This window comes from Calypte anna, chromosome 11, assembly GCF_003957555.1.
Source record: "Calypte anna isolate BGI_N300 chromosome 11, bCalAnn1_v1.p, whole genome shotgun sequence".
Taxonomy (NCBI): Eukaryota; Metazoa; Chordata; class Aves; order Apodiformes; family Trochilidae; genus Calypte; species Calypte anna.
The window spans coordinates 10,933,123-10,957,608 of record NC_044257.1 but is presented as its reverse complement, the minus strand read 5'-3'; the positions used below and the strand labels follow the sequence as shown (position 1 = coordinate 10,957,608).

General features: G+C 37.0%; 1 protein-coding gene across 5 annotated transcripts in view; it reads left to right on the top strand.

Annotated features, from left to right (window-relative positions):
* Positions 1–23,841, top strand: part of KIAA0355 (KIAA0355 ortholog) — a 57,351-nt gene extending 33,510 nt beyond the window's left edge. For all 5 annotated transcript variants that reach the window (XM_030457622.1, XM_030457624.1, XM_030457626.1 and 2 more), the window contains 12 exons: positions 2,476–2,682; positions 4,682–4,822; positions 5,054–5,149; positions 5,285–5,446; positions 6,404–6,562; positions 10,863–10,960; positions 12,472–12,597; positions 13,108–14,099; positions 17,364–17,529; positions 18,354–18,488; positions 20,668–20,746; positions 21,319–23,841. In XM_030457622.1, coding sequence (XP_030313482.1) covers positions 2,476–2,682; positions 4,682–4,822; positions 5,054–5,149; positions 5,285–5,446; positions 6,404–6,562; positions 10,863–10,960; positions 12,472–12,597; positions 13,108–14,099; positions 17,364–17,529; positions 18,354–18,488; positions 20,668–20,746; positions 21,319–21,636 — 2,679 coding nt within the window. In that variant the 3' untranslated portion in view covers positions 21,637–23,841. The remainder of the gene's footprint in view (positions 1–2,475; positions 2,683–4,681; positions 4,823–5,053; positions 5,150–5,284; positions 5,447–6,403; positions 6,563–10,862; positions 10,961–12,471; positions 12,598–13,107; positions 14,100–17,363; positions 17,530–18,353; positions 18,489–20,667; positions 20,747–21,318) is intronic.
* Positions 23,842–24,486: the final 645 nt, after the last annotated feature.

Sequence of the window (24,486 nt, the reverse complement as noted above, 5' to 3'; positions counted from 1 at the left end):
ATATCTCTTGGGACAATAAGTTTTCAAACTGAAGACCTTTCTATAGATGCACTATAAATGATTCTAAGAAACAGATTAAGAAAGCACCACCACTACCAAGCAAAACTTACTGGTTGACACCTATGATGATTCCAGTTCATCTTTGATTACTGTGTAGTCTCTTGGGTTTAGTTTGCTCTTACTATGGTCTAAAGCAGGAGTGCCAAACACTTCTGCATAGGAAAGTAGTGAAAAATAAACTTGAAAAAGAGGTGATGTCTTTAACTGTGAAAAAACGACATCCATATGCTAATATTGTTCTGCAGATTTTGCTACAGAGATTTAGTATATTGCTTATGTGTTTCAGTAACTGCTGGCCAACCCTGGCTCTATTTGTTAAACTGGTGGCTGTCATACTTCTTTCCCACAGTTAAGAGAGTTTCATCTCTTTGGAAGAAAATCCTCAAAAGTGAACTTTAAAGCAAAGTGCGTTTGGCATCTGCAGTGAGTGCTTAAAAATCCTCCACCACTTGGATTTTATTTAAGCAGCTAAAACCCTCCTTACCCATTTCTGAGGAAGACTGAAACAGCTTATTTTTCAAACAAAATGGAAGTGCATTAAAGCAGATGTTACTAGTTATCGTTACTGTTTAATATTGTAAAATTATACTAGGAATGTTGTGTGCTGCCACTTAAAAACTAAATAATTTGTTTATTTTGAGCATTATTCCCAGGCAGGGGAAACTTCAACCTCTGTACCTTAAATATTCTTTGAAACTTAATCAGCTTGAAATTCCTAGTGAGTCCTAGTTTCTTCTTCCCCTGAGAACTGCATTCTTCGTACACAGAAATATTTAGATCACCAGTTGTTTTTTCCTGGTTTTCTTACAAATCTTTCTGATCTTGTAACCAGGAAAGTTGGAGTTTTACTCATTTTATCATTTGTGGACTGCTTTTTTAATAAGGCAAACTCCACTTCCAGAGGTCAGTCAAAGTACCAAAAATGTTTAATATTATGCCTGTGCAAAGAAAGGAAGTGACTGAATCAGAATGGAATGTCAAAAGGAGTCCGGATGCAATGGAAAAAAGCATTGCCACCACTGGTTCTTCTGAAGTGGATAGTTAATGCATATAACTGTTCGTGTGACTGCAGAGCCTTGCCAGTAAGATCATTGTGTCTGAATATTTTTGTTCCAGAAGAATGTAGCTGAAAATAAGCCAGATAATTTATTTGCTCCAAGGCATGATGGCTTTTTTTACATTATCTGTGCATTTTTTGAATTATTCCTAAAATGGAATTCGAGTCTTTTTTAATAAATCAAAGTCGAATATACGTTTTAAACCACTTTGTGTGGTTTGTGTGACAAACTCCATAAAAGAAACAACATTCTTAATAGATTTTAAGTACTTTTTGCAGTAATTTGGAAGACACCTGGTTCTCTGCTATATTATGTTTATGCTTTGTTATCAGGTTTTTTTCTGCTTAGGAGACTGTGGCCCTGAAGAAAGATGGAGCACTCCTGTTTCTGCCACTTTCTCCAGGTTGTCCTTCTGGATGGTTGCGCTCCCATCTGTTTTTCCACATCTGGTGGCTGCACCTAAATACTCAGCTCTTGACATGTTTTGTTTTTCTTGTAGTAACTGAGACACAAGTCTGTCTTTGGTCATAAGTCTCATTAACATTGGTATGAGAGAGGGAGATAAATGGGGGATGGAAACATGCAGGGGATCAGAGGTCCAGGATGTGGAGCCCAGCTCCCAGCTGGCAGAGGTGGGCACCCTTCCTACAGTGCTGTGCTGATGCTGCCCTCAGCCCAGCCAATATGGGGAGAGACTGGCAGCCCCCTGCTTCCCTGCCTTTCCTTGGGCTTTCAAGTATTACAGTGAAATATTCTGAAGAGAAGATAAGTGCCAGCATGAGCAGTTACTATCAGAAAATGCAAGTGACAGGGCTGCAACTTCATGTGTGTATTCTGCAGTCACTATTACATTCTAAAAATGGCATTGTGTTGCTATTGCATTACATATCAAAATGTTTTTCATGCTTACCACTGGTTATTCTTCTGCTTGAAGAATAGACAGCTGGATTAACCTTTTGTGAATTTTATGATAATGTCTTAAAATTATTCAGATTTTTATGTTGTTTAATATAAATTCAGCTGGGTCTGTGTGCAAGTGGGTTTTGCGGTTGACATTTTTGTGATATGTTGCTCCCATTTTTGTATTGTTTCATGTGCTTAGTATTGCTGAACAATGTAACAAACTTTTCATTCTTCAAATAACAACTTCAGTGGAGAAGTAAAAATTACATGGGATCACTCGTATCTCCCCTTAATTCATAGAAGCTAATAGTCATTCACTCTTTACCTTATTTTAATTGATTGGTTAAATATTACTTTAACTTGGTTCCTTACCTCAAACACTGAACATAAAGGAAGAAGGGGAAAGTGTGAAATCTTTGATTTGCTTGAGATTGGTTTGTTTCTTCTCCCACAGGTACTTGGGCGATGTTTCTTGACGGTGATGCAGGTCCACTTTCAGTTCCTGTCACAAGCTTTGCAGAAGGTCCAGCCGGTGGCACATTCTTGCTTTGCTGAAGCTGTAGCTCAGGAGAGAAAGAATGTTAGTGGGTCTGGAGCCTCAAACTTAAGCCCCACAAACGAGCTAGAAGATGCAATAAGATCATGGAGAGGAGCAGCAGAGGTATGGACATAAAATTAGTGACATTTTAGTTAGTGAAGCGACAGTTAAATTTTATGAAACCTAAAGTCAGGCTGGATGCTCTAATAGAGGAAGAAAATCTCTGACTTTAAAGGCATGATGTATTTGAAGGGGGAAAGTAGTGCAGTTAATTTCAGATTCTAAAACTTGTTTTACCTGTATGGCAAATACTCCATCTTAGCCCTGAATGAAGTTGTCTTGGTGATATGATTGTACATAAGGACCACACAGTGGAAACAGCTTTTTTTGTTAGTAATGAATTAAAAATGTTCATACATGCTTTGGCAGACTATAGAACAACAGCAACATACAAGTCTTTAAAAAATGGAACAAAATCTTGATGAAAAAATAAGTTGAATAATGTCTGTTGCTCTGAAGCTTTGACTATGAATTCTATTTCTATTCTACTAATTTTCCTGCTGAAAAAAAAAGTACTTTGCAAATAAAATTGTTTTATGAGCTTTTCTGCCTTTCCTTACACTTTTTTTAGCCTGCAGACTGCTAGATCAAAAGGGACTTTCAGACACTGAGTTAAGGTTTGCTTAAATTCAAGTAACTTGTAGCACATGCTTTTAAACATCTAATCTGGCAGCCCACACAGGCATGTTCATCATCTTGACTGGAAATCTCGTCAAGGTTTCCGCTTACCAACTAACATCTGCAAGGTATATGAAAGCAAGCAAGTTTTCTTTACAACTATGAATGCAGAGGAATTATTGGTAAATTTTACTGCAGTATAAATTTATTTCATTGGTTAAGATAGAGATTTGGGAGTACTTTAGGTGTATCAGAGAGGTCTAATGCTGGTGTAACTTCTTTTGCATTAAAATAGTTAATTTTATGCTTAACATACTTAGTTCCTTAAAACCGTAGTACGATGTCTAGAAATGCCCTGCAATTGCTATCAAGTTTGTTTAAAATGTGGTTAAAATTAAACTTGGGTTTGTGGAATCTGGGACTTTAACTTTCTTTTTTTAACTCAACAGCCCACTTCAGCTATTTCTGTTAATAAAACCTGTATTTCAAAATCGAGTTCAGTACAAGTATTGGACTAATCAAATCCCTTATTTAAACACTAGGGGAGGAGAAAATTAAAATACAGATTCTCCCTAGTTCCAGAGTAACAATTTTTTGATTGACTGAAATAACTAGTGTGAAGTATTTGTGTGTCCTTTTAGTATAGTATAAGAAAAATACATGATCTGTAAGTAAATAAAATTTTTTCTCTCACTATAATTGTATATAGACTAATAGAGGTCATTTGGGTAGAAGGGAGGTTTGTAAGTACTGAAATCTTTCCAAATCTTTACTTTGTGAATTGGAAGGCAACCCACTATTTCCATATAAAATCAGCCTCTTTGGCAGAATACATGGCTTGTTTTACTCTTCTCAGTAGTGTCATTTTACATTTAAAACCAGATATTTGGCTTTTCACATTTCTTATTTTTCAAAATAATTACATAAAGCTATTTTCTTGCTGTGCTAAGTTGATCTTAGTCTTGGGTGTCTCTTCTCAAATTGCACCACAGTAATCACCCTTAATTTTATGAAATGCATTATCTTAGGTACACAGGAGTGTTTGTACCCATGATTAAATGTATCTTCTGTATCTGTGGCAAGTAATACCCTTTATGCTGAAGTTACGAGTCCCTCCTCTGGCAACCACAGTCATCATGTGGCCTGTGTAACAGGATCCTTAGTCCTAAGAGGGAGTGGAAATAGTAACAGCAAACAATGTTGAATTAAATTGCCAGCCAACACCTATAGGCCACACCAGTTACATCAGATTTGTACTTCCAAAGTAGCCGTAGAGGTTTAGTAAGTTCTATAATAAACTCCCTTTCCACCAGGTGCTGATTCTCATCTCCTTTATAATGTTTTAAACTCTGTGGAGGTTTTTTGCTATCTTTTAAAGTTTAATTAAGCTTGACCTGGTTTAATGTTGAACTTCTTTACCCTGGATTTTAATTTTACATTACAGGCTACATCTCGACTGCGAGAAAGAGGCTGTGATGGATGTTTGGCAGGAATTGAAGTTCAGCAACTTTTCTGCTCACAGAGTGTGGCAATCCCTGAACATCAGCTCAAAGAGCTAAACATGAAAATTGACCGTGCTTTGCAGGTGAATTTTTCAAGTCTGGTGCTTCCATGTGCATGTAGTACAGGCTGAGGGCCAAGGGAAATAGGGAAGGAAACACATTGCACATGCAGCCATGAGGTATTTGGGAATTATGGTACTGCAATCTTATATGATAAATGTCCATGTAACAGTTCTTATAGAGATCCAGACACAATGCTTAATGCTTACTAACATTCTGATAAATTCTATCTCAACTTTTTTGTTTAATGTCAGGCTTACAAGGTGGCTTTGGAGAGTTTAGGTCATTGTGAATACGCAATGAAAGCTGGCTTCCACTTGAACCCAAAAGCTATTGAAGCAAGTCTTCAGGTAGGATCTGCTAACCCTGTTCTCTCTCTTTCATCCCTCCTCACCTTGAAAATAACTATATAAAAAAAATGGACTCATATTAGTGTTTTCCCATATCTTTACTTCTTCTAATTGATCTGTTCTCTTATTTTTCAGGGCTGTTGCAGTGAAGCTGAAGCCCAGCAAACAGGAAGGAGACAGACTCCATCTCAGCCAATTCAGTGTGAACTGCCCACTGTACCTGTGCAGATAGGATCACATTTTCTGAAAGGAATATCCTTTAATGAGTCTGCAGCTGAAAACCTGAAGCTGAAAACGGTAGAAACCCTGAATCTAAGCACAGAAGCTACTGGGGGGGAGGAGGGAGAGGGCAGGGTGTGTGTTTGAAGAGTAGAAGTCCTTAAAATCCAGTGAACAACTGCAGCACAAGTTCAGTGCCAAACTTATATTTCTGGGTGCATATTTTCAGCCTGACTTCCTGTGGAAACAAGATGCTGATAACATTGTAGGTCCATGCCTGCTTCTGATAACATTTTAACCACCTGGGCAAATTCTGTTTTATCTGACAGAAGCATAGAAATGTAGGAGGTAATGAAGCTTCTATGAACTTTTTGAAAATTAGGTGGATTAGGTATCAAAAAGTGCAGAGGAGAGTGAGCCTTTGCAGATACTCCAACCAAGCGATGCACTTCAGAGCTTTTATCTTCTTAGATGCCAAAATAAGTCTAGCCCAGTGCTAAGGGAGGTACTTGAAAACGTATTTTATAACAAAGCTCTCTTTAATGTCTTCTTACAAACTTTTAATAATATTTAAAAATTGTATTGTAGAGGAATTAATTGTATTTTTGATACTTCTGAATGGACATCTCCATTCCTTTATAACTTGGGCAATTTTATCAGCTTTTTCCCTGTGTTTTTTAGGTAAACCCACTTCCTTGCCCCTGAAAGAGTTGATACAATCCACAGCTCAAAGTGCTGCTTTCCTATTGTCTTTGCAGTGCTTTTTATAGTTTTGATTATATTGTTTTGCAAGAATATGAGCAAAATACTGTTAATGATTTTGGAGGAGTACTGTGTTCCAAATAGCAGAGATTGTCTTCCATTTGTGTTCAGCAGTTGTGCTCTTCTAGTGATACAAAATGGCTCAGAGGTAACAGACATTAAGTTGTCTGAAAAACATGTAGAACAGTGATAAATACATATGAAAGCATTGGTGGTAACACTTCTGAATCATGTGTTTAGTATAATAAAGTTCATTTTTTTTCTTCTTTTCAGCACACAATGCTGCAGTTGATTAAGGAAGCTGGATGCCATAATGGACTTACACCACGGGATGACTCTCCTGTTACTGAAGTACTAAATCAGGTTTGCCCTTCCACTTGGCGAGGAGCTTGCAAAACTGCTGTACAATTGTTATTTGGCCAAGCTGGACTGGTAAGTGACTATGAATAGGCTTAGCAAAAACAAACAAACAAACAACCCCCCCCTAAAAAACTTAAGCATCCTGAAACTAGATACTTAAAACATTAGGAAATTAATTTCCAGTGTTTTACATTGTTTCTCCATTCTTAACACTGCAGCTAACCTGATTCTTGAGGAAAATGTATCCTTGTAGAATATAAGTTTGTAGATAGGATCTATATAGTTTATAGGAACAGGAGAATGTTCTGTGTGCTTCATAGTCCTTGTTACTAGAGAGAACGCAAGAAATTAAAAGTCCAGTTCCTAGTAAAATAGAAAGATTTTTCAAATCTATACGTGAGTGGTTTAAAAAGAAACCCTTTCCCCCTTCTCTCAGACTAGTTTAAAGAACTGTCATTTTTTTCATTTCCTCTCTGCTTTGAATGCAAGCTGGATTTCCTGCCTGTTGTAAACCAGAAGGTCCTCTACACCAAGTAGAAGGTGGCACCTCCAATGGAGGACAGAACAGTTGAATACTTTGGGTAGACATAAATACTCTGAGCGTACTCAGATAAGAAAATGCATTTGTGCTTCCGTAACTAATTACTGAAATCTCTTCATTAAATAAAGTGTTAATTCATGACACACAGGTTTTTTTGCTTACTGTGAGTTTTCATTTGACGGGACAAATTAAATGAGGGCAAGAATGCAGTAGGATAGAAAGGAAACACAAGCACAGAAGTACACTGTAGCCTATGATAGTTTCTGTCAAATATTCTGTAAATCAACCTACAATTATCTAAATGCTGCTCGTTGATTCAGATTCATTATTCAGGCCATCAGGACTTAGTAATTATAATTTGTGATTAACGGATCCATATTGCTGCTTACTTTGTAAATAACACATCTTTCAAATCTCACAGCACAGGAAGTGACTGACCTTCTGTCCTATTTCATTAAACCATTTTTTTTGCTACCATTAATAGGTTCTTCATTAACTACTAGTGTTAAACTGTACATTAAATTTGTCAGACATGTCTACTTTAGCATGCATTTGATAATAGCTATCAGATATTCCCTTATTGTTAAATATCTGTTAGAGGCATTAGGTTCAAATCACAGTGAACTTCAACTGACTTTTCATGTAAAAAGGCCTAAAATTGAAGGGACAGACCATCAATATCATAACAGTAATGCATCTGCTGTCAATTCTTGTCTGATACAGGGATTTAAGGACAGTAAGCAGTAGTGCATTAACCACCTTCTATAAGGAAGTTGTACAGGGAAGCATAAGACAATGGAATCTTTGCAGGGAGAGAAAGCAGCTGTGGTTTTCTACTCCAAGGAAATTTCTACTCCAAGGAAAATGTGTATTAAAAATTAATAAGTACAAGAACTAGAAAAAAGGATATGGTTAAGTGGGATTTGTCTTCACTTGCCATAGTTCCTGTAGGATGCTGGAAGTTACAAGCAAGGTACAGGAAATGAGGCCAGGAAAGAAACTGTTTCTCAGCAGCCCTATGGGAGGGTGCCCTCACTCAGGAGCAGTTTTTGGCTCCTGAGTGTCTCGATGAGGAATGCCTTGGAGGATACTGCACCTCCCACTGTTTCCTTTACATGGGGGTTTCAGGGTTGTGCACACCCAAGTCCTGCCCTGATGAGATTTGGGGAGTGGCCCAAGGCACATTTGGAGTCTGTAAATCTCCTGGTTTCCCCCCGTCTAGACATAACTAGTTAGACCTGCTGGTAATTAAAACACTGATATTCTTCAGGTCTATTGTAACTTTTGGAGAGTTTTCAGCATAAAATGTACATGCTTTCCTAAAGACACTGCTGATACAAGGAATATTACTTGTGTTGAGCTTTCTCTTCTTCCTTCATTCTCACTTTGATTTGTTACAGTTTGTCGGGGTGTGAGGGTTGAGGTTTTTCTTTATAGGTATGTGGCATAATTTTTTACGAGATTCAGTGATGCTAGCAGCTAGCCTCATGCAATGTCAAGAAATTGTAATTTGCTTCTTAAAAGCATTATTTGGGTGGAGATGAGAGAGGAAACACCTGTAAAACAAGAACAATAGATGTCTGATGCACAGGAAGCTATTCTGTAAGCACTCACCAGGCAGGGAGGGAGAACATGTTTATTTTAAGTTTATTTTGGGTAGAACTTGGATAGATGAATCACAGGGCAATATTACGTACTCTTTTAGACAGCTTTTAGAAACTGAGCTGTCTGCATTGGTGTAGAATTGTGTGTAAATTTGTCATTCAGATGCTAGATGTAAAAAGAACGTTATCTGACAGGTCTCATTATCTTTAGCCTATCTTGCCATGTGCTTTTTAAAAAGAAGCTTGTTAAAAGTGGAAAACACAATGAGATGCTACTTAGCTTGCTTGGTTAATTTAGTCTTCACGTTTTTACCATCAGGGAAAAAAAATTAAAAGTTCAGGTTTTCAGTTTTTATCTTAGCATATATATTAAAAATGTTATTTTTGGAGTTGACTCAGCTGAAGAAGCCTCCATGTTTGAATAAAAGTAACATGTATTAAAATAATTGAATTCAGAGGATGAGTGGATATAAAACTGTGAACTAGCCTCATATGAAGTCATCAAGAAAAGGTTTAACTGAGTCTGTAGCCATCCTTTTTTTATAGTAGTAGATCTTTTCGTAGCAAAAACCCCAACATACATTGCAGAAGTGTTTAATCTCCTAGTAATGCTTAAATCCCAGATGTTGTAAATGACCATGTGTTGAGAAGTGTAAAAGTTTTTTTAAAAGCAAAAAAGGAGGACACAGGGGGAGAGGTGGACAACCCCCAACAAAGCCCAGACTGTGAGCACTAGTATGCACCACTACCAGAAGCTGTGGGTCTGCACAAATCAGAATTTTAGTTCTGACTTACCAGGTCTGACATGAAGACAGTATTTTTCCTAGATGCTTAGAAAAATCTCATTTCTCCTTGAGAAAGTTATCCTTGAGAAAAGTTCATCTCTCCTTATCCCAGTTATAATTGTGAATTGCAAATTACCAAATTACATAAAATTAAAATGGTACAAACAAAAGGAAAAAAGTAATGGAGTTGCCCTGTTATTAAATGAAAGGTATTTTCATGAGTGGATAATAGCAGGGTGTTTTGTCACTGTGCTTAGACATGTTGTACAAGTTTGAATACACTCAGGCAAATGCTTAGAGTCAACTGGAGGAATACTAAGGCTTTATGCTGAAATATCTAAAGAACTAAAAGGTGGGAAATAATTGTGTTCAAGTGTCACTAGATGGTTTTGTTTGAGAGAGAAGATACTCTCAGCATTATTCATATTTCACATTTCTTCATAACCAGTTGTTGGCAACCAGTTAGAAGTAGAATAAGTGTAGGATGATTGAAAGGAAAGCCAGTAATATCCCTTGAGGCTTATTTATACCATAGAGCTTTTGCCATTTCAAGGATACAGCTAATCTGCTACTCACTGAAGCAAGAACTGCTGACTGCTGCCAGAAAGCTGCTGGTTCAGCATGACCAAAATAGGAAATTATGGAAATGATCAAAAAGGCCAACCCATGCAGACTGGACAACATGAAAAAGCATCAACCAAATATGGAACTTACTGGTATTAAAGTTTAAATGTAGCTGAAGTGAATCCATTCCTTCTCAGTTCCATAAAAAGAAAGGTTCATGACAGAAGGTTAATTTTCAAGACTTTGATCTTCCATACATCTTCCTGATTATCTTACAGAAGGCTCAGAGTTCAGCAAATTGAACACTTTTCTTCTCTTTATAAAATAGAGAATTAATAATAGTACAGTTCCATTAGGTACAATAAAGAACTGTTGATGTGGGACTTTATAACCCTAAAAGAGGGGGGGTGGGTCTTTAAAGTTGTTCGCTATGAAGAGTTTCAGACTAAATACCACTTGTCTATGTCTGTATCAAACCATGCACTGCAGTGAAGTTATTTAAAATACTTTGATGTATAGGTGTTGGGGAGCTAATAAAGTAGTAATAGTGCCAAACCTCTCAAATATAAGGACTGCTAATGAAGCCACTGATAACTAACAGCTGTTATGCAACGCAGTTGTAAGAGTGTAGTGATGCATAACTACAGTATATAGTAGAGAACTAAGTCCTTGAAATGTAGTTTACTGTGTCAAGCTAATAAATCTGTATAATTTCCTTTTTTATATATATTTTGAAATAGAAAAAGTTTTGTTTGATTTTATATTCTTTTCTTTTTCCTGTTTTGTTTGTTTGCACTAGTAGTGTGGCAGGGAGGTGAGACTGTTGCATCTAAACTATGGGGGTGATAAAATAATTTCCCTTTAATTTCATTTGCTAGGTGGTTGTGGACACCGCACAGATTGAAAATAAAGAAGCCTATGCTCCTCAGATAAGTTTAGAAGGATCCAGAATTGTGGTGCAAGTTCCATCAACTTGGTAAATAAAAATACTGTACTGCAGATTATAATGATAACTGTAACTGGAATATATAGGGATAAATACTACAGTACAAATGAAAGAGAGAATACTTTGCAGTTTTGTCCTGTCTTCGTTGAGTTCCTTTATCTTGAACTGTTGGAGTACCACCATTCCTGACAGACTGACAGTTGTGCTTTAGCTGTCTTTGTGATAGTGTTGCCTCTGTTGGAGGCAATAAAAGAGAGGCAGTGCTGGGGCACTAAAACATACTTCTAAAGAAAAAGTAAAGGCTTGATGATGAAAGAGAATGTTTAATAAATAAATAAATTCAATAGTATTCCTGTTATGCTCCTCCCTGGCAGGTCCTCACAGCTGTTCCCTCAGGAAGGCCAGGAATTAGATGAGGTTAATATGAGAGCTGTAGCTCTTTTTTCACTGAGCTGCTCTTCAGGTGCTGTCATGAACCACAGAACTCCGTGGTCCAAGAGATGCTGTTCCTACCAGTTTAGTTGACTACCTAGGAGAGAATGATAGGATTAATCTGCAGTTTAGGTGAGGATTTCTTCCCTTTTGAAACAATGACTTGGAACTAGAACACTTCCTTTCTGTCTTACTTAAGTGTTGGGAATGTCAGTACAACACAGTTCATTCATCTGACTCTGCAGCGAGATAGCCTGTTACTGATGGTACCAGTGGTGTGTCCAGAAGTACGACTCAACTGATAGTCTGTTCACCCAAATAGACTTTTAATTCCTCTACACAGTGTAAACTGGCACTTCTCTGTTCCTTTTATGTAAATTGCTCTATAATAAGAACTAAAATAATGCAAGAGTGCTTGAGCCGGGCTTTGTGAGCTCTGGAAGAGCTCCTCCTGGTGTCACACAGTGAGAGTGCCTCTGCTCCTCTGCTGGAGGGGCTGCTGGAGTACTTGACCAGGTGCTAATACTTAGATCTTAGTTGTTCTCAGCTCACGTCAAATTCAGTCCCAATTCTCTGTCACTAATGATGAGAATTCACTAATCCTATATCTTTCTAATCCTAATCACAATCCCACATCTTCACAGTAAGATCTTCCTCAGACTGTTGGATATGCTGAATCATTTTCCAGTTTTCATGGAGTTTGTCAGGCTTGGGGTTCTTAGCATTAGAATCCAGAGTGCCTGTGCACTCAGGTTTTCTGTCAGGTTTGTGGGGCACTCTTGCTATTTTTCAGAAATGGGCTTTGGGTATTTATTTCTTACCTCTGCATCTGAATTATGTCTGCTCAACTGAAGAGCTAATAATTAATCGTGATTATAAGAAATTCTATAGCTCCTAAATTTAGTTTGATTTGCTGTATATTCAACAGTGGGAAGTAGCTGGGGCTGCAGGCATAGTCTTTAGGAACCTTCAAGCATTCATACATTATGCTGCCTCCATTCTGCAGAAGCAGAATTAGTGCATCAATTGGTCTCCTATTACCTGACTAGCATGGTAAAATTGTTTATTGTAAAAAATTAAAAATTTTTTTTTTAACTTAATTATTTTAGGTGTCTGAAAGAAGATCCAGCAACCATGTCTTTGCTACAGAGGAGTCTGGATCCAGAGAAGACTTTGGGACTAGTAGATGTGCTCTATACTGCTGTGTTTGACATACACAGGTGGAAGGAAGGAAGGTAAATCTCCTCTTGAGCCTCATACTCTACTTTTCTAGTTGAAACAAAGCCATCGTTGTTGAAAGATCTGTACTGAGAAATTAAAAAGTACTGATTCATCAGAAGGGATCAAAGTGAGAGCGAGAGATTTGTAATCTACATAGGTACCTTGTGGGTACACACAGATGCAGCAGTCTTTTTAAAAAAGAACCAGCAGCTTATTCAAGTGTACAAAAGCACTTCTCTCTTTCAAAACTATTTGATTTATATTAAATGAGACTGCATTTAGTTCTTGAAGCACAACTAAAATTTCTTGAAGCACAACTAAAATTTCTTAAGGAATGGAAAGTAGTTAACAATATTGCGAATACTAGTAATAATTCATAGTTTTGCCATAAGAAGTAGCTAATGAACTTGGCAATCTTTGGTTTTGTTTCTTCTACTACCTATTACCCAAATACATGTTTTCCTTCAAAGTACAAACTCGGTCACTTATCAGGTGGTTTGATATGCCTGTGTTTTTTGATGCAGGGAGCAAGCTTTGCCTTGTATTCAGATCCAGTTACAGCGTGAAATATCAGACTTTGGGAATCAAGTTGACATGCCATCTGGAAATGGAAGCAAATCTTCAGGTGGTCTACAAAAGACGTTCTCTAAACTGACTTCACGGTTTACAAAAAAAACTTCCTGCACCAGTACAAGTAATACTGGAAGCTATTCAATCCCCAATACACCCTCCAAAAATGTCTTCATAAGTTCCAACTCAGAGGACAAAGCTAAAATGCCCTGTAACATGGACGCACGGTTACAGAGCATTCTGAACATTGGTAATTTTCCTAGGACCGCAGATCCACTGCAGTCAATCCAGAGCACAAATAATCAGCTTGTGAATGGGTTTCTGGTTGAAAGACGGGATAACTTCTTCAAACCAGATGATGGCAAAGATGACAAAGGTATGAATTTACCAACTGACCAAGAAATGCAGGATGTTATAGATTTCTTGTCTGGTTTTAACATGGGCAAATCCCAGCAGACTTCTCCGATGGTGAAAAGAAGGAACTCTGTTGCATCCTCTACAGCAACAGAACAAAAATCAGGAACAGTACAACAGCAACCGCAATCTGTCTCTCACACACCGCTGCATCCTTCTCAGCAAGGCCTGACACAGCAACAACAGTCACAAAAGCAGCAGCAGCAGCAGATGCAGTATTACCAACACTTGCTTCAACCTATTGGACCACAGCAACGTGTACCTGCCAAATGGCTGACTAATTCTTCACAGCAGCCAGCCCAAGCTGTTGGAGCTGGATTGTCTCATATAAACCAGTGGAATAACCCCGGTTTTTCAGATTTAAGCTCTGATTTGTACAGCTTGGGCCTTGTGAGCAGCTATATGGACAATATGATGTCAGAGATGTTAGGACAGAAACCACAAGGACCTAGAAACAACACATGGCCAAATCGTGACCAAACTGATGGAGTGTTTGGGATGTTGGGAGAAATCCTGCCTTTTGACCCTGCAGGTGTGTGTCTTCCTTTATTATGTTTTTCATAAGGGTCCTTTTACAGAGAATATTATTAAATATTGTTTGCAATAGCTGTCATTTCTTAGTGCTCTCCACCAGATGCTAGGGTGCTTACAAAGCAAGGAGGTATTTATACGTAGGCCTTGTTAGTTTCTTAACAGCAACTGAACTAAAGTGCAGGCAATTATCATTAATAAGTAAGAATGGAAACAGGTGCCTTGTTTCTTGTCCCAGCTGTAGTTTCCTATATGGACTTCATCAAAATACTGAAATGGATACTAACAGATTATATTCCTTCTACTGTTGGTTTGTCAAATTGTTTAAAACCCAACTTCAGAAATTATGTATTTTACCTCTACTCAAAACAATCTTGCTCTTTACCAGTCTTGCAGTCTGGAGATACTGCCGGATTGCATTTTTCTCATATCCCTGTATTTTCCTTCTATTACTGGGCAAATCCATGGGTGCCACACTGGTTCCTATTATACAGCCATTACTGCAGTGAAGACCTTGGATGCTGAAGGATTAGAGTCTAAAGAGAAAGTCCATGTGGTTTGCCAGATGTGTCTGAACCACCAATAAATTGTAAATGCAGAGGGGTTATTGTCAAAGATGATGTAAGAGAAAATTCTGCAGCCATAAGCAAATAGCTGAAGACTTATGAAATTGACTGTAGAGTCTAAAAGGAGGTTTATGAAGTCTTCTGATAGAGGAGTACTATGAACAGCATGCAAATCTATTATCTTGTAAACATAATTTCTGTTGGTCTGGAATACAGCTACAGAAAATTTGTAGAATGCATTTATGAAAACTGCCTAGAGGGAGGCAGCACTTGAGCTAACTTGAAAACCTTTTATTAAGCTGTGAATCCACTTCCTGCTCTCACTTGCACACTGTGTGTGTGAGGGCTGTGTAGGCATCTCAGCAACCAGCTCATTTGACTCACAGTTTTGATAGTTTTGTCAAGTTAGTTCATAAATGAGAAGAATTTATACGGCATACATAGGCATTGTAGTTATTTTAACAAAGCTTTTTAACAATTTAGGGCTGAATTTGCATCATCTTATTTAAACATGTTTATGGTTTTTACTTTAAAAATATCATCTTTTAGGAAGCATAAAATTATTTTCACCACGCAGTAAATACAGGTATGTGTAGGGAAAAAATGCATGTATGCATTTTTAGCTTTTTTAATCCATTATATTTCTGTAGTATTTTCCTTTCAATCTACATAATGCTACTTGTTTTATTCTATTCTGTGTGATGAATATCAAGGACTTTGAAAGTGATAGTCTGAAAAGGTGACTTATACAAGTTGCTAAATGGTGCACTGGGGATTAAGATCCATGTTTCTTATTGAACTAATAAGTAAACAGTATCTTCTGCAGATCTGGGATTTGAAGATCCAAAAACACAAACAAAAAAACCCCCAACTCTCATACAAATAGAGTTTTCTGTTGGAAAGATAATTTCTTATATAACTTGCCAGGTTGAGCTGTGATGTAGAAATTTCATTTTAATTTCTAGGTAATGTAGTACATAAAGCTTTGAAACAGGAAACACTTTTTCATTTCCAGGCTTTCCTAGGACTTTGTGTAGTTGTCATTTGAAACAAACGGCATTACTTTTTTGATAAATATTTTAGAGCCTGAAAATTGCTTTTGAGATGCAATTCTGCTAATTAAGAAGCTATAAATTTGATGGCTTTTCATGTCAAGGGCTTAACTAGGTACCAAAAATCTATTTTGCTGTACTTTTATTTTCTATAAGAACTTGATGAAGGCATGTTGCAATAAGAGCTAGTAGAAGCAATGTTGGTACCTGCAGGTCTTTAATTACTTTCCCAGATGTGAAAGAATGCAGTCAAAACAATACCTGATAAAAAGCTGTTTACCGGAAATATTTTTAGGGTAAAATTAACACAAGTTACTATTCTGAATGTAAACAGTAATTTAAAATGATGCTATCCACTGGCAAAAAATCCTGGATGCCCTTCAGAATCCATCCTTAGATTCAGGTATCTGTCTAGATTCCAGCCTTATTTTATATTGACATAAAGCTGTTTCTCAAAAAGAACAAGTATTAGTGGTAATATTTTATTTCTGCACAGCTGTCAGACAGCTCTGTGCCTTGGTTATACAATACAGAATGTATAGAAACAAACTTATTTTCTTCATTGTCATTTTAATTTGCATCCAACAAAACACTGTGGAGCTCTTTTCTGAATATGCCAAATGAAAATGAGAACTTCTAATTGCTGAATTGAATGTAGGGAAGCCATCACATGAGACTGATTTCTGCTTTCTGAGCTGTTCATGCTTGTTGGGCATTCTTCAGTCTTCACTCTAAATTTAAAACTGGGACAGCAAACCAGCAGCTCTGTGCTTCACACACTTACTATGTGTGTAGTCTAGACATTTTCCATAAATCCAGTCAAATTGCAGAGTTTTCACTCAAAAGGCAAAAAATAAACAGAAGCTGTGGAAACTCAATTGCACTGACTCATAGCAGCATTTATTTTTAATACACAAAATATTTGCTCTGATCAGTTGAGCATGGAAAACCCTTTTGGATTCAAGTTTGTGCTGCGTGTGCTCAAGAGCATGCACACCACTTAGAAGATGGTTGGGATACAAAAAGCACTTAATGCAAGAAATTTTATTTTGTTATTTTTTTCTGTAAATATGTCTCATTCTGAAATACTTCGCAGGTCAGGATCAGAATGTTTTTGAAACTGTTGTCTATCCTTTGTAGGAAGTAAATCTTTTCTGGTCTGTATGTTCTAACGTGATCACTCTGAAATTTTGATTTCTTGAAGTAAGCAGGATCACAACATAGCAGGAAATCATGTTGCAGTCTGGAGTCAGCTAGAATAGTATGGTCTTCTCTGAGCTTGGAGAAATGTACGGGCTTTAATTCCGTCAGTGTCTGCTGGTAGGTTATTGGACTTCTCAGTGTATAGACATGATTATAGTGACAAATATTATTTCCTTGATGGAATGCAAGGGGAAGGTGTATTTCCACGTGAGAACTGTTATCCACTACGTATGGATGGTGGTATCTACTTCCTAAAAATACTTTCCATTCAGTGTTTTTCCCTACTCCATGAAGAGGTACCAACTGTTGTCTGACATTTATTAATGTCGAGGGAATTACTTTCTGTTGTGTGGTATGGTGAAGCCAAAAGGATTAGATGAGGATGATAACTGCAGTAGAAATAGCTGAATGTCAGCAACTAACTTCTTGGTTTCTTTTATTCAGTTGGCTCTGATCCAGAATTTGCCCGCTATGTTGCTGGGGTCAACCAGGCTATGCAACAAAAAAGGCAAGCACAGCATGTCCGTCGCCCAAGTAACACACGTAGCAACTGGCCTCTTCCTGATGATCCTCATAAAACCTGGCCCTTTCCTGAGTATTTCACAGAAGGGTAAGAGACTGGGCAGGCTACATATTTTTATTGTATGTCATTCTATTTCACACTAAGACTTGGCAGAATGTGGGAATACTGGGTGTTTTTTCCAATTGCTGCTATGTCTGCAAAAGCTGTACTTCATTATGTCAAGAGTGAGAAATCTGAGCCCTTCCTTGCTCCACTGATACTGAACACTGACATTTGTTCAATGTCTTATTTAGAGTGGAATGTATACCAACTTTGACTTGAGCAGGGGAAATAAGGAATTTATATCATAGATTAATTCAGAATGGTTTTCTTCCAGTATTTTGAAAATCCTGCGGTTTTTTTTTTTTCTTTCTGAAGACCTAGTTGTGTTGAAGTGATGCTAGCAAAGCTGCAGCATTTTGCTGAATTCAGCTTTCCAGATTTTAGCACCTTAATCTTGCTACTATAAAGCAGGTACTTTACAGCAAGTAATTACAGTTGGTAATTCTTAATCTCTTCCAAATCATAACTTTTTATTACAACAGCATTGTTTCAAGATCTTCTGCCCACCATAATATTTGTTTTGCAATTTTGCAATGAAAAAGTGCTTAGTGATTCCAAAACCAAGCATCACTGTTCCTCCTTCCTGACAGAGAGGCACTTCTCACTTATAGCATTATTTTACTAAGGTACATATGTAAAGGGAGTGTAACAGGCAAAGCAGTTGATGTGATCACTCATAAGTAAACCAGTGAGACATTTTATAAAGCAGTGAGATTACTTGTGATAAAGGTTCAGCATAACTAGCAAGGGCATACAGTCTGGACTAGGTATGATAAATAAAAGGACTAATGCAACTTTTTGTCTTACAGTGATGTGACAAATAGCTGGTCTGGTACTCAAGGAGACTCTGCCAGCTCAAGTGATGAGACCTCTTCAGCTAATGGAGACAGTTTGTTCTCCATGTTCTCAGGGCCAGACCTTGTTGCTGCTGTAAAACAGAGAAGGTGAGCAAAATGGACAGAAAAACATGCAGCTTTGTAAGGTTCTTTTTTTGATAATTTCAGTTGAGTATCCACACAAAGGAAATTTGCACTAATGAGACGAAGTTATACAAATGCCTGTTTTCACACTACACTGATGATCAGTGTGTAGCATATCTGATTTCAATGCTAGGAATTCCCAAATGGAGTTATTAGTAGCTGTCTCCTTTTGGAAACCAACATCTGTGCAGATAGCCAGCTAGCTGAAAATCAGCATGGCTAGAAAAGATCTGATGCTTTTCCTTTTCCAAGAGAATCTATTTTGGATGCAAGTTCTTTCTAAACTTCTGGGGAGTTAAGAGATCACTTTGAATTGATTTTCTAAACTGTAAGCTTCACTGTGGCTTTGTCCTGCTCCTAGTGTTGTGCATTTGGATGCAGCAAATTCCTTTTTCCTGGCTTTTCCTGCAGCATTGAGGCTCTCCAGAAATACTGCTGATGATTTTCTGTAGACTTAGTCTCACCACCACTACTGCAGCTGTCTGAATAGTTGGAAACACATGCCTAAGTAGTCCTTTATTTCTGACAATATGAAGAGGAGGCTCAATTGCATAAATAAGCCTAGTAACTTAAAAAAATAGGCCAGGATTTTCAGCCATGTACAATCCACTTAAAGGCAGCCATATAAATTACAATTGCTTTTTGCTTTTCTAAGAGGCTGGAAGGTGGGTATCTTCGTAACATCAAGGATTCCATCATAGAGGGTAATGAGACAAAAAGGCACAAGATGAAGCATGAGAACCAGTCCAATTCCAATTTCAGTCTGGGCTCATTCTCTCAAACTATTTTCAGAGACTTTTCTAAAAAATAAAATTAGCTTTTTCTGTGGCCAGGTATTTTTTGTTTAGATCACAGAATAATTGAGTCAATACATGTGATACAAGATTGTCTGCTTTCTGGTGACAGGAAAAAGTCAGTGGATATACTGCCAGTTTACTGTAGATTATACCTGGGTAGATGTTTTTATATGCATTGCTAGAAGGGAGGTATAATGGAGCTGAAAATAATGAGACTAAGGCAAACAGGTTGAAAGGCACCAACTACAAGAAGAGCTGTTTTCTGAATCTTCACACTTCCCAAGTATATAAAGAGGACAGGAATTAAGCTTCAATGAATGCTAAATTGAAATTAATTTAAGAGAGCTATCCAATAAGTAGACATAGAAAAAGCTGTAGTTGTGTTTTTAAAGAAGCAGGGAAAGGAAACACAGTAAGCAGTTAATGAGCTAATTAATCTGCCAAGCTACCAGTTATCTAGAGACTGATACATGGAGAGATATATGAAGCAAGAACAAAACCCTCTGCTTTATGTAGTGCTCTGAAGAGAAAATGACTGCTTCCAAAGAGCGTGCTTCATTAAAACTTCAGTTTTTAAGTACTCTACTGTCTTATGTTACTGCCAGGGACTGACAAAATACCTTAGCTAAAACTAAAAAGCAAAAAGGTTGAACATTCTAAAGTTGACCTGCAAGGGTCTGCTTACTTATGGAGGCCCAGGGATTTTGATTAAAAGATAAAAGATTCTGCTTTAATCCAAATACGGTTCCTGCCTCCACCCCACAAAAAAAGAAAAAAAAAATCAAAAGAAAAAACTTAAAGAAAGCACATGGTCCAAGATTTCTATGTGATACTAGGTGTTAAGTCACTAATTTAAACTAAAGGTATAACATTTTTCCTTAATAAAGTCACTATGCTTCAGCAGATGTTTCACTTGCACAACTGTTTCTTTTGTCTCATCTGTAAAGTTATTTCAGAAAAAAAATTATTTTTTTTTTTTTTTAAAAAAGGGCAGGTAACAAAAGAAAAGGAATTAGTCAGATTTCTTCAAAGTGGGCAAAAGACTAGCCCATCTTCCTTTCACCTCTGCAAAAATGTGTGCATGTTACTGAAGCTGTAGCTCAGAGAACTGTATGGCACTGTCAAGTCCCTGATAGTATTCAGTGGTGACTTTCTTTCTGCATTGCTACTTCTACCTCTACTGAGAAAAAAAATACCTGAAACAAGATGAAACATTGCTACGCATTTTAGGCCGTCAACTATGACAGCCTGAAACGTACAGAATAGTATGTGCCAGTGGCAGATGAATGTGTGTGACTCATTAAAAAAAAAAAAAAAAGTAAATGTCACTCTCTTTTTCTGGGCAGAAAACACAGCAGTGGTGAACAGGAACCTAGTACCCTACCGTCACCACCTCTTCTTTCTGCAGCAGATGACCGCAATCAGGTAAGCTGAAAATGGCTTCGCTTACTCATTTTTCCCATTTCCATTTTGGGGTGTTTTACCCTAGGAAAACAACTAGAATAGCATCTGTGCCTCCATATTGTTTACCTCAGGTAAAACACAAACCACTTGCACTCAAGTAGTACTAGATGCTTTTATCAAAGTTACCAAGTTTAAATGCTAGAAGTGAAAATTGTTTTTTCCCTTGTTACAGAAATTATCACAAAGATTTCAAGTGAAGGGAAGAGGCAAGACAATCAATTTTCATCGTACAAAGAAAACTAAAGCATCATAATTAGTTACCCCTCTTGCTAGAAATACTGATTTGAAGCAGGGCTACTACGTGTTAAGCAAACATACTGAGTAAAAACATTTTTCCATACGCAGGTATTTTAAGAGTGTATACTGTGTGTGTGTATATATATATATATGCATCAATTTTGCTTTCAAACAGATCAGTCTTCTGAAAATGTCTTCAAGAAGGGATAAGGTGGTGTGTTTAAGTATGGTCTCAAAACAGAAGTGTTTTATTATTAAAACCAACTAACTAGAACCAACTAATTTTGTTTTCTCAGGATAATAAAACCAAAACCTGGCCTCCAAAGGCCCCCTGGCAGCATACATCATCTGTCACAAATACGCTACCCAGCCAGAACACATCTTTGTATCCTATGAGCAGCCCTGTCAGCCAGTGGAGTGACACGATGCAGATCCTCCAGTCACCCATGTGGGCAGCAGCCAACGACTGTGCTCCAGCAGCAGGAATTTCCTCTAACTTTGCCTATGCGCAGCAGCAATCACAGCAGGCTTCCCAGCACAAACAGATGAATAAGGGCTTTAAATCTTTTCCAGTAAAGCATGAACGCAGACCATCTTACCTGCATCAGTACTAATTGCTTTTCATGTTGGAAAATGCAGCACAGGGCCAAACATGAATTACTTGTACCTTGATTCACAGTTTGTATTGGCTATATCCTGTTTATCCCATTGAATATGGAATCAAGGGGGTTTCAGAGAGAGAAACTCTTGAATTCTGATTTGCAGTGCTGAGCAAATATGGCCAATATGTTTGTTTAATGTACATGAAACAGCCCAAAACTGTGATGTAGAAATGCTTTTAAAATGTTTATATTGCCTTTACTTTCCGAATCTTTTTTTTTTTTAAAGAACTGCTGAAGGACTACCATACAAGAAACACTGTATTTTATAGCTATTTTTCATATAGATTTATAGTTAAACATCTTACTGAAACACATTGAATATGTTGAAGCAAATATATAGTGGTCTCTTTGCTCAACACTGTTTGTGTTTAAATTTATAATGGACAAGCTGTAAAGCCTTTGTATTCTCCATAAATGGCCTGTGGGCACCTTTTTTAAATGAAATGCAACAGCAGCTTGTGTGCCACACAAGTGAGTTTATTATGAAACTGCTGAAAAAACAGTTGCGAAACAGTTTTGTGGTAGTTTCCTTACTCTCAAGATCAGCAAAACCACTCAACCTTGTGTCACAAATGTTATTCTGGGCTGCTTAAAGTAGACAGCATCTGTGTGGATAATGACACTGGTTTTAAAATAAAGACACCATTTCTTACTGCTTCATTTGGCCAAAGGCATTATCCACACAGTGCTCCTTAAGTGTGTGAAAGTATAGCCTAAAAGACTACTTGCATATATTTAAAAGTCTTATTTCAGATGCTACAGTTGATGAAAAAATGTGAGCTGGCTCAGAAGATACAAAACTGAAATGTGGGGTAGTGCTTAGTTAAAAGAACATTATTTTTTTTAAAAGGATAATTATTTGCGGTCAATACGTGCCATTAAGTGAACCTGTGGAATTAGGAATTATCTTCCAACCAAAGTGGAGCTGGAGAGTGACTGGTGCTTAAAAATTAAAGAACAATGGTAAATATATGTATAGCTATCCCACTGTATATTAACTGAGATTACAGAAGATTCTTTATATAGTTAGAGCTTATTTAAATTTTCATATTTCATCTTTGAAAGAGTCTAAAAACCACAATATTTTCTGGTATAAGAGTTTTGACAGTATTAATCTTATTTTTGTATTTTTCTTAAGTCATATCATTCTAATATGTTAACTACTAGTAAAATGGGTTATTAGTTCTAACTACATAATTTTTCAATGAAGATAAAGCACATTTGTTGTTTTTGTTTTTACGAACTAAGTACATCTATATCTAAAGATACCAAAAATAAATACATTATATATATATATATAAATAAAAAGTATACACAACACTAAAACTATTAAACATCTGGGTATTTAAAACCCATCCACCTTTTTTGTTTGTATGGTGACGGGCTGCATTTGCAGGCCCAGATTGTTACCTTTTGTGCTGTTTGAGGATGCCAATGTTGCCTGTATTTATGATATTGTCACCATGTTTTCTGAAACTTCATACTTACCATGTTTACAAAGATTTGTTTGCTGTACATAGACTTTTTACAGTAATGTGCTTTGCACAATCAGTGTGGCTTCTGTCTGTAAATTGGTAATGGTCTGTACTACTATAATTTTGAAAACCCTCTGCTGAAAATGTTAGTGGTTATTTAATTTGATGAATGGTTTTGAGTTTCCTAAATCTTGTCATTTAGATCTAATACTAAGTCCTAAATTTGGTTGTACTCTTACTGGTTATTCATACTAAGACCAAAATGAAAGTTAATGAAAATACTTAATTTTGAACTTTTTCTAACAAGTGCCAAAATGATTGCTCTAGTTTTTGCAGTTTATTCATAATTACAAATGCTGTCAAGTTTCTGGACCTACACAAGTGAATTGAGAAAACAAAGAACGTTTGTCTGCATTTGACCACGTAGGTGCTACTCTGTCCTTTGCTTCCGATTGTTCTGAACACTGGGAATTTTAAGAATTGTTGCACTTGGCAAATGAGTCTTGCCATTAAACTTCACTTACACTGCCAAGTGCAAGGGTTTGGTGCTTAGTTAACTTACCCTTATTGCAGTGCTTCTTGTGAATAGCTAATGCTTCTGAACTGGAACTGTACATTTTGTATTTTAAAGCTTCTGTAAAAGTAAACTATTTGCTTTATTAAAGATATACATTTAATAGGTCATACCTGTTTAAAATATGCACCTTGCTGAAAATGAGCAGCACCTTAAACTGTAACTTCGGTTTGTAAACAAAGATCTTATTTCATTAATATGGGATTATTTAACAGTTTGAAAATTGTCAACTGCCTACTTACTGACTCATAAAAATGAACTTTATGCATCTTTAAGGCTACTTTTCCCAGTAGATTGCATGGAAGGATGCGATACACGAGATGCCTTTGCAGTCTCTTTGAACTAGTAGTGCAGATCAATGTTGCCAAAACCAAGTTACTTGAATTTTTAGCAATTGTAAATAATGTTCATGGTAGTGAGTAGAATGTGAACTCTTCCTCCTCCCCCACCAGAACTATTAACTAAACTAGTAGCCTTGATAATCATGCCACTGAAATGCAGTCTGAGGTGTGCAAGCAAGCTGTGCTCTTTTAGGATAAGAGTACCAAGCATATAGCTGAACATAAAGGCAGAATCCATATGAATCCATTTTGATGTAAAAATTTACTTGTTTACAGAGTCTTCAATACAGAACATTTCAAGAACAAAGGAAAAATTGGGCAAACTTTGCAACTTGGCCAAACACAGTCCTCTCTCACTGTAATAAAAGCTCAATTTCTCCCTCATACTTAATTCCTCTAAGTTATGCAACAG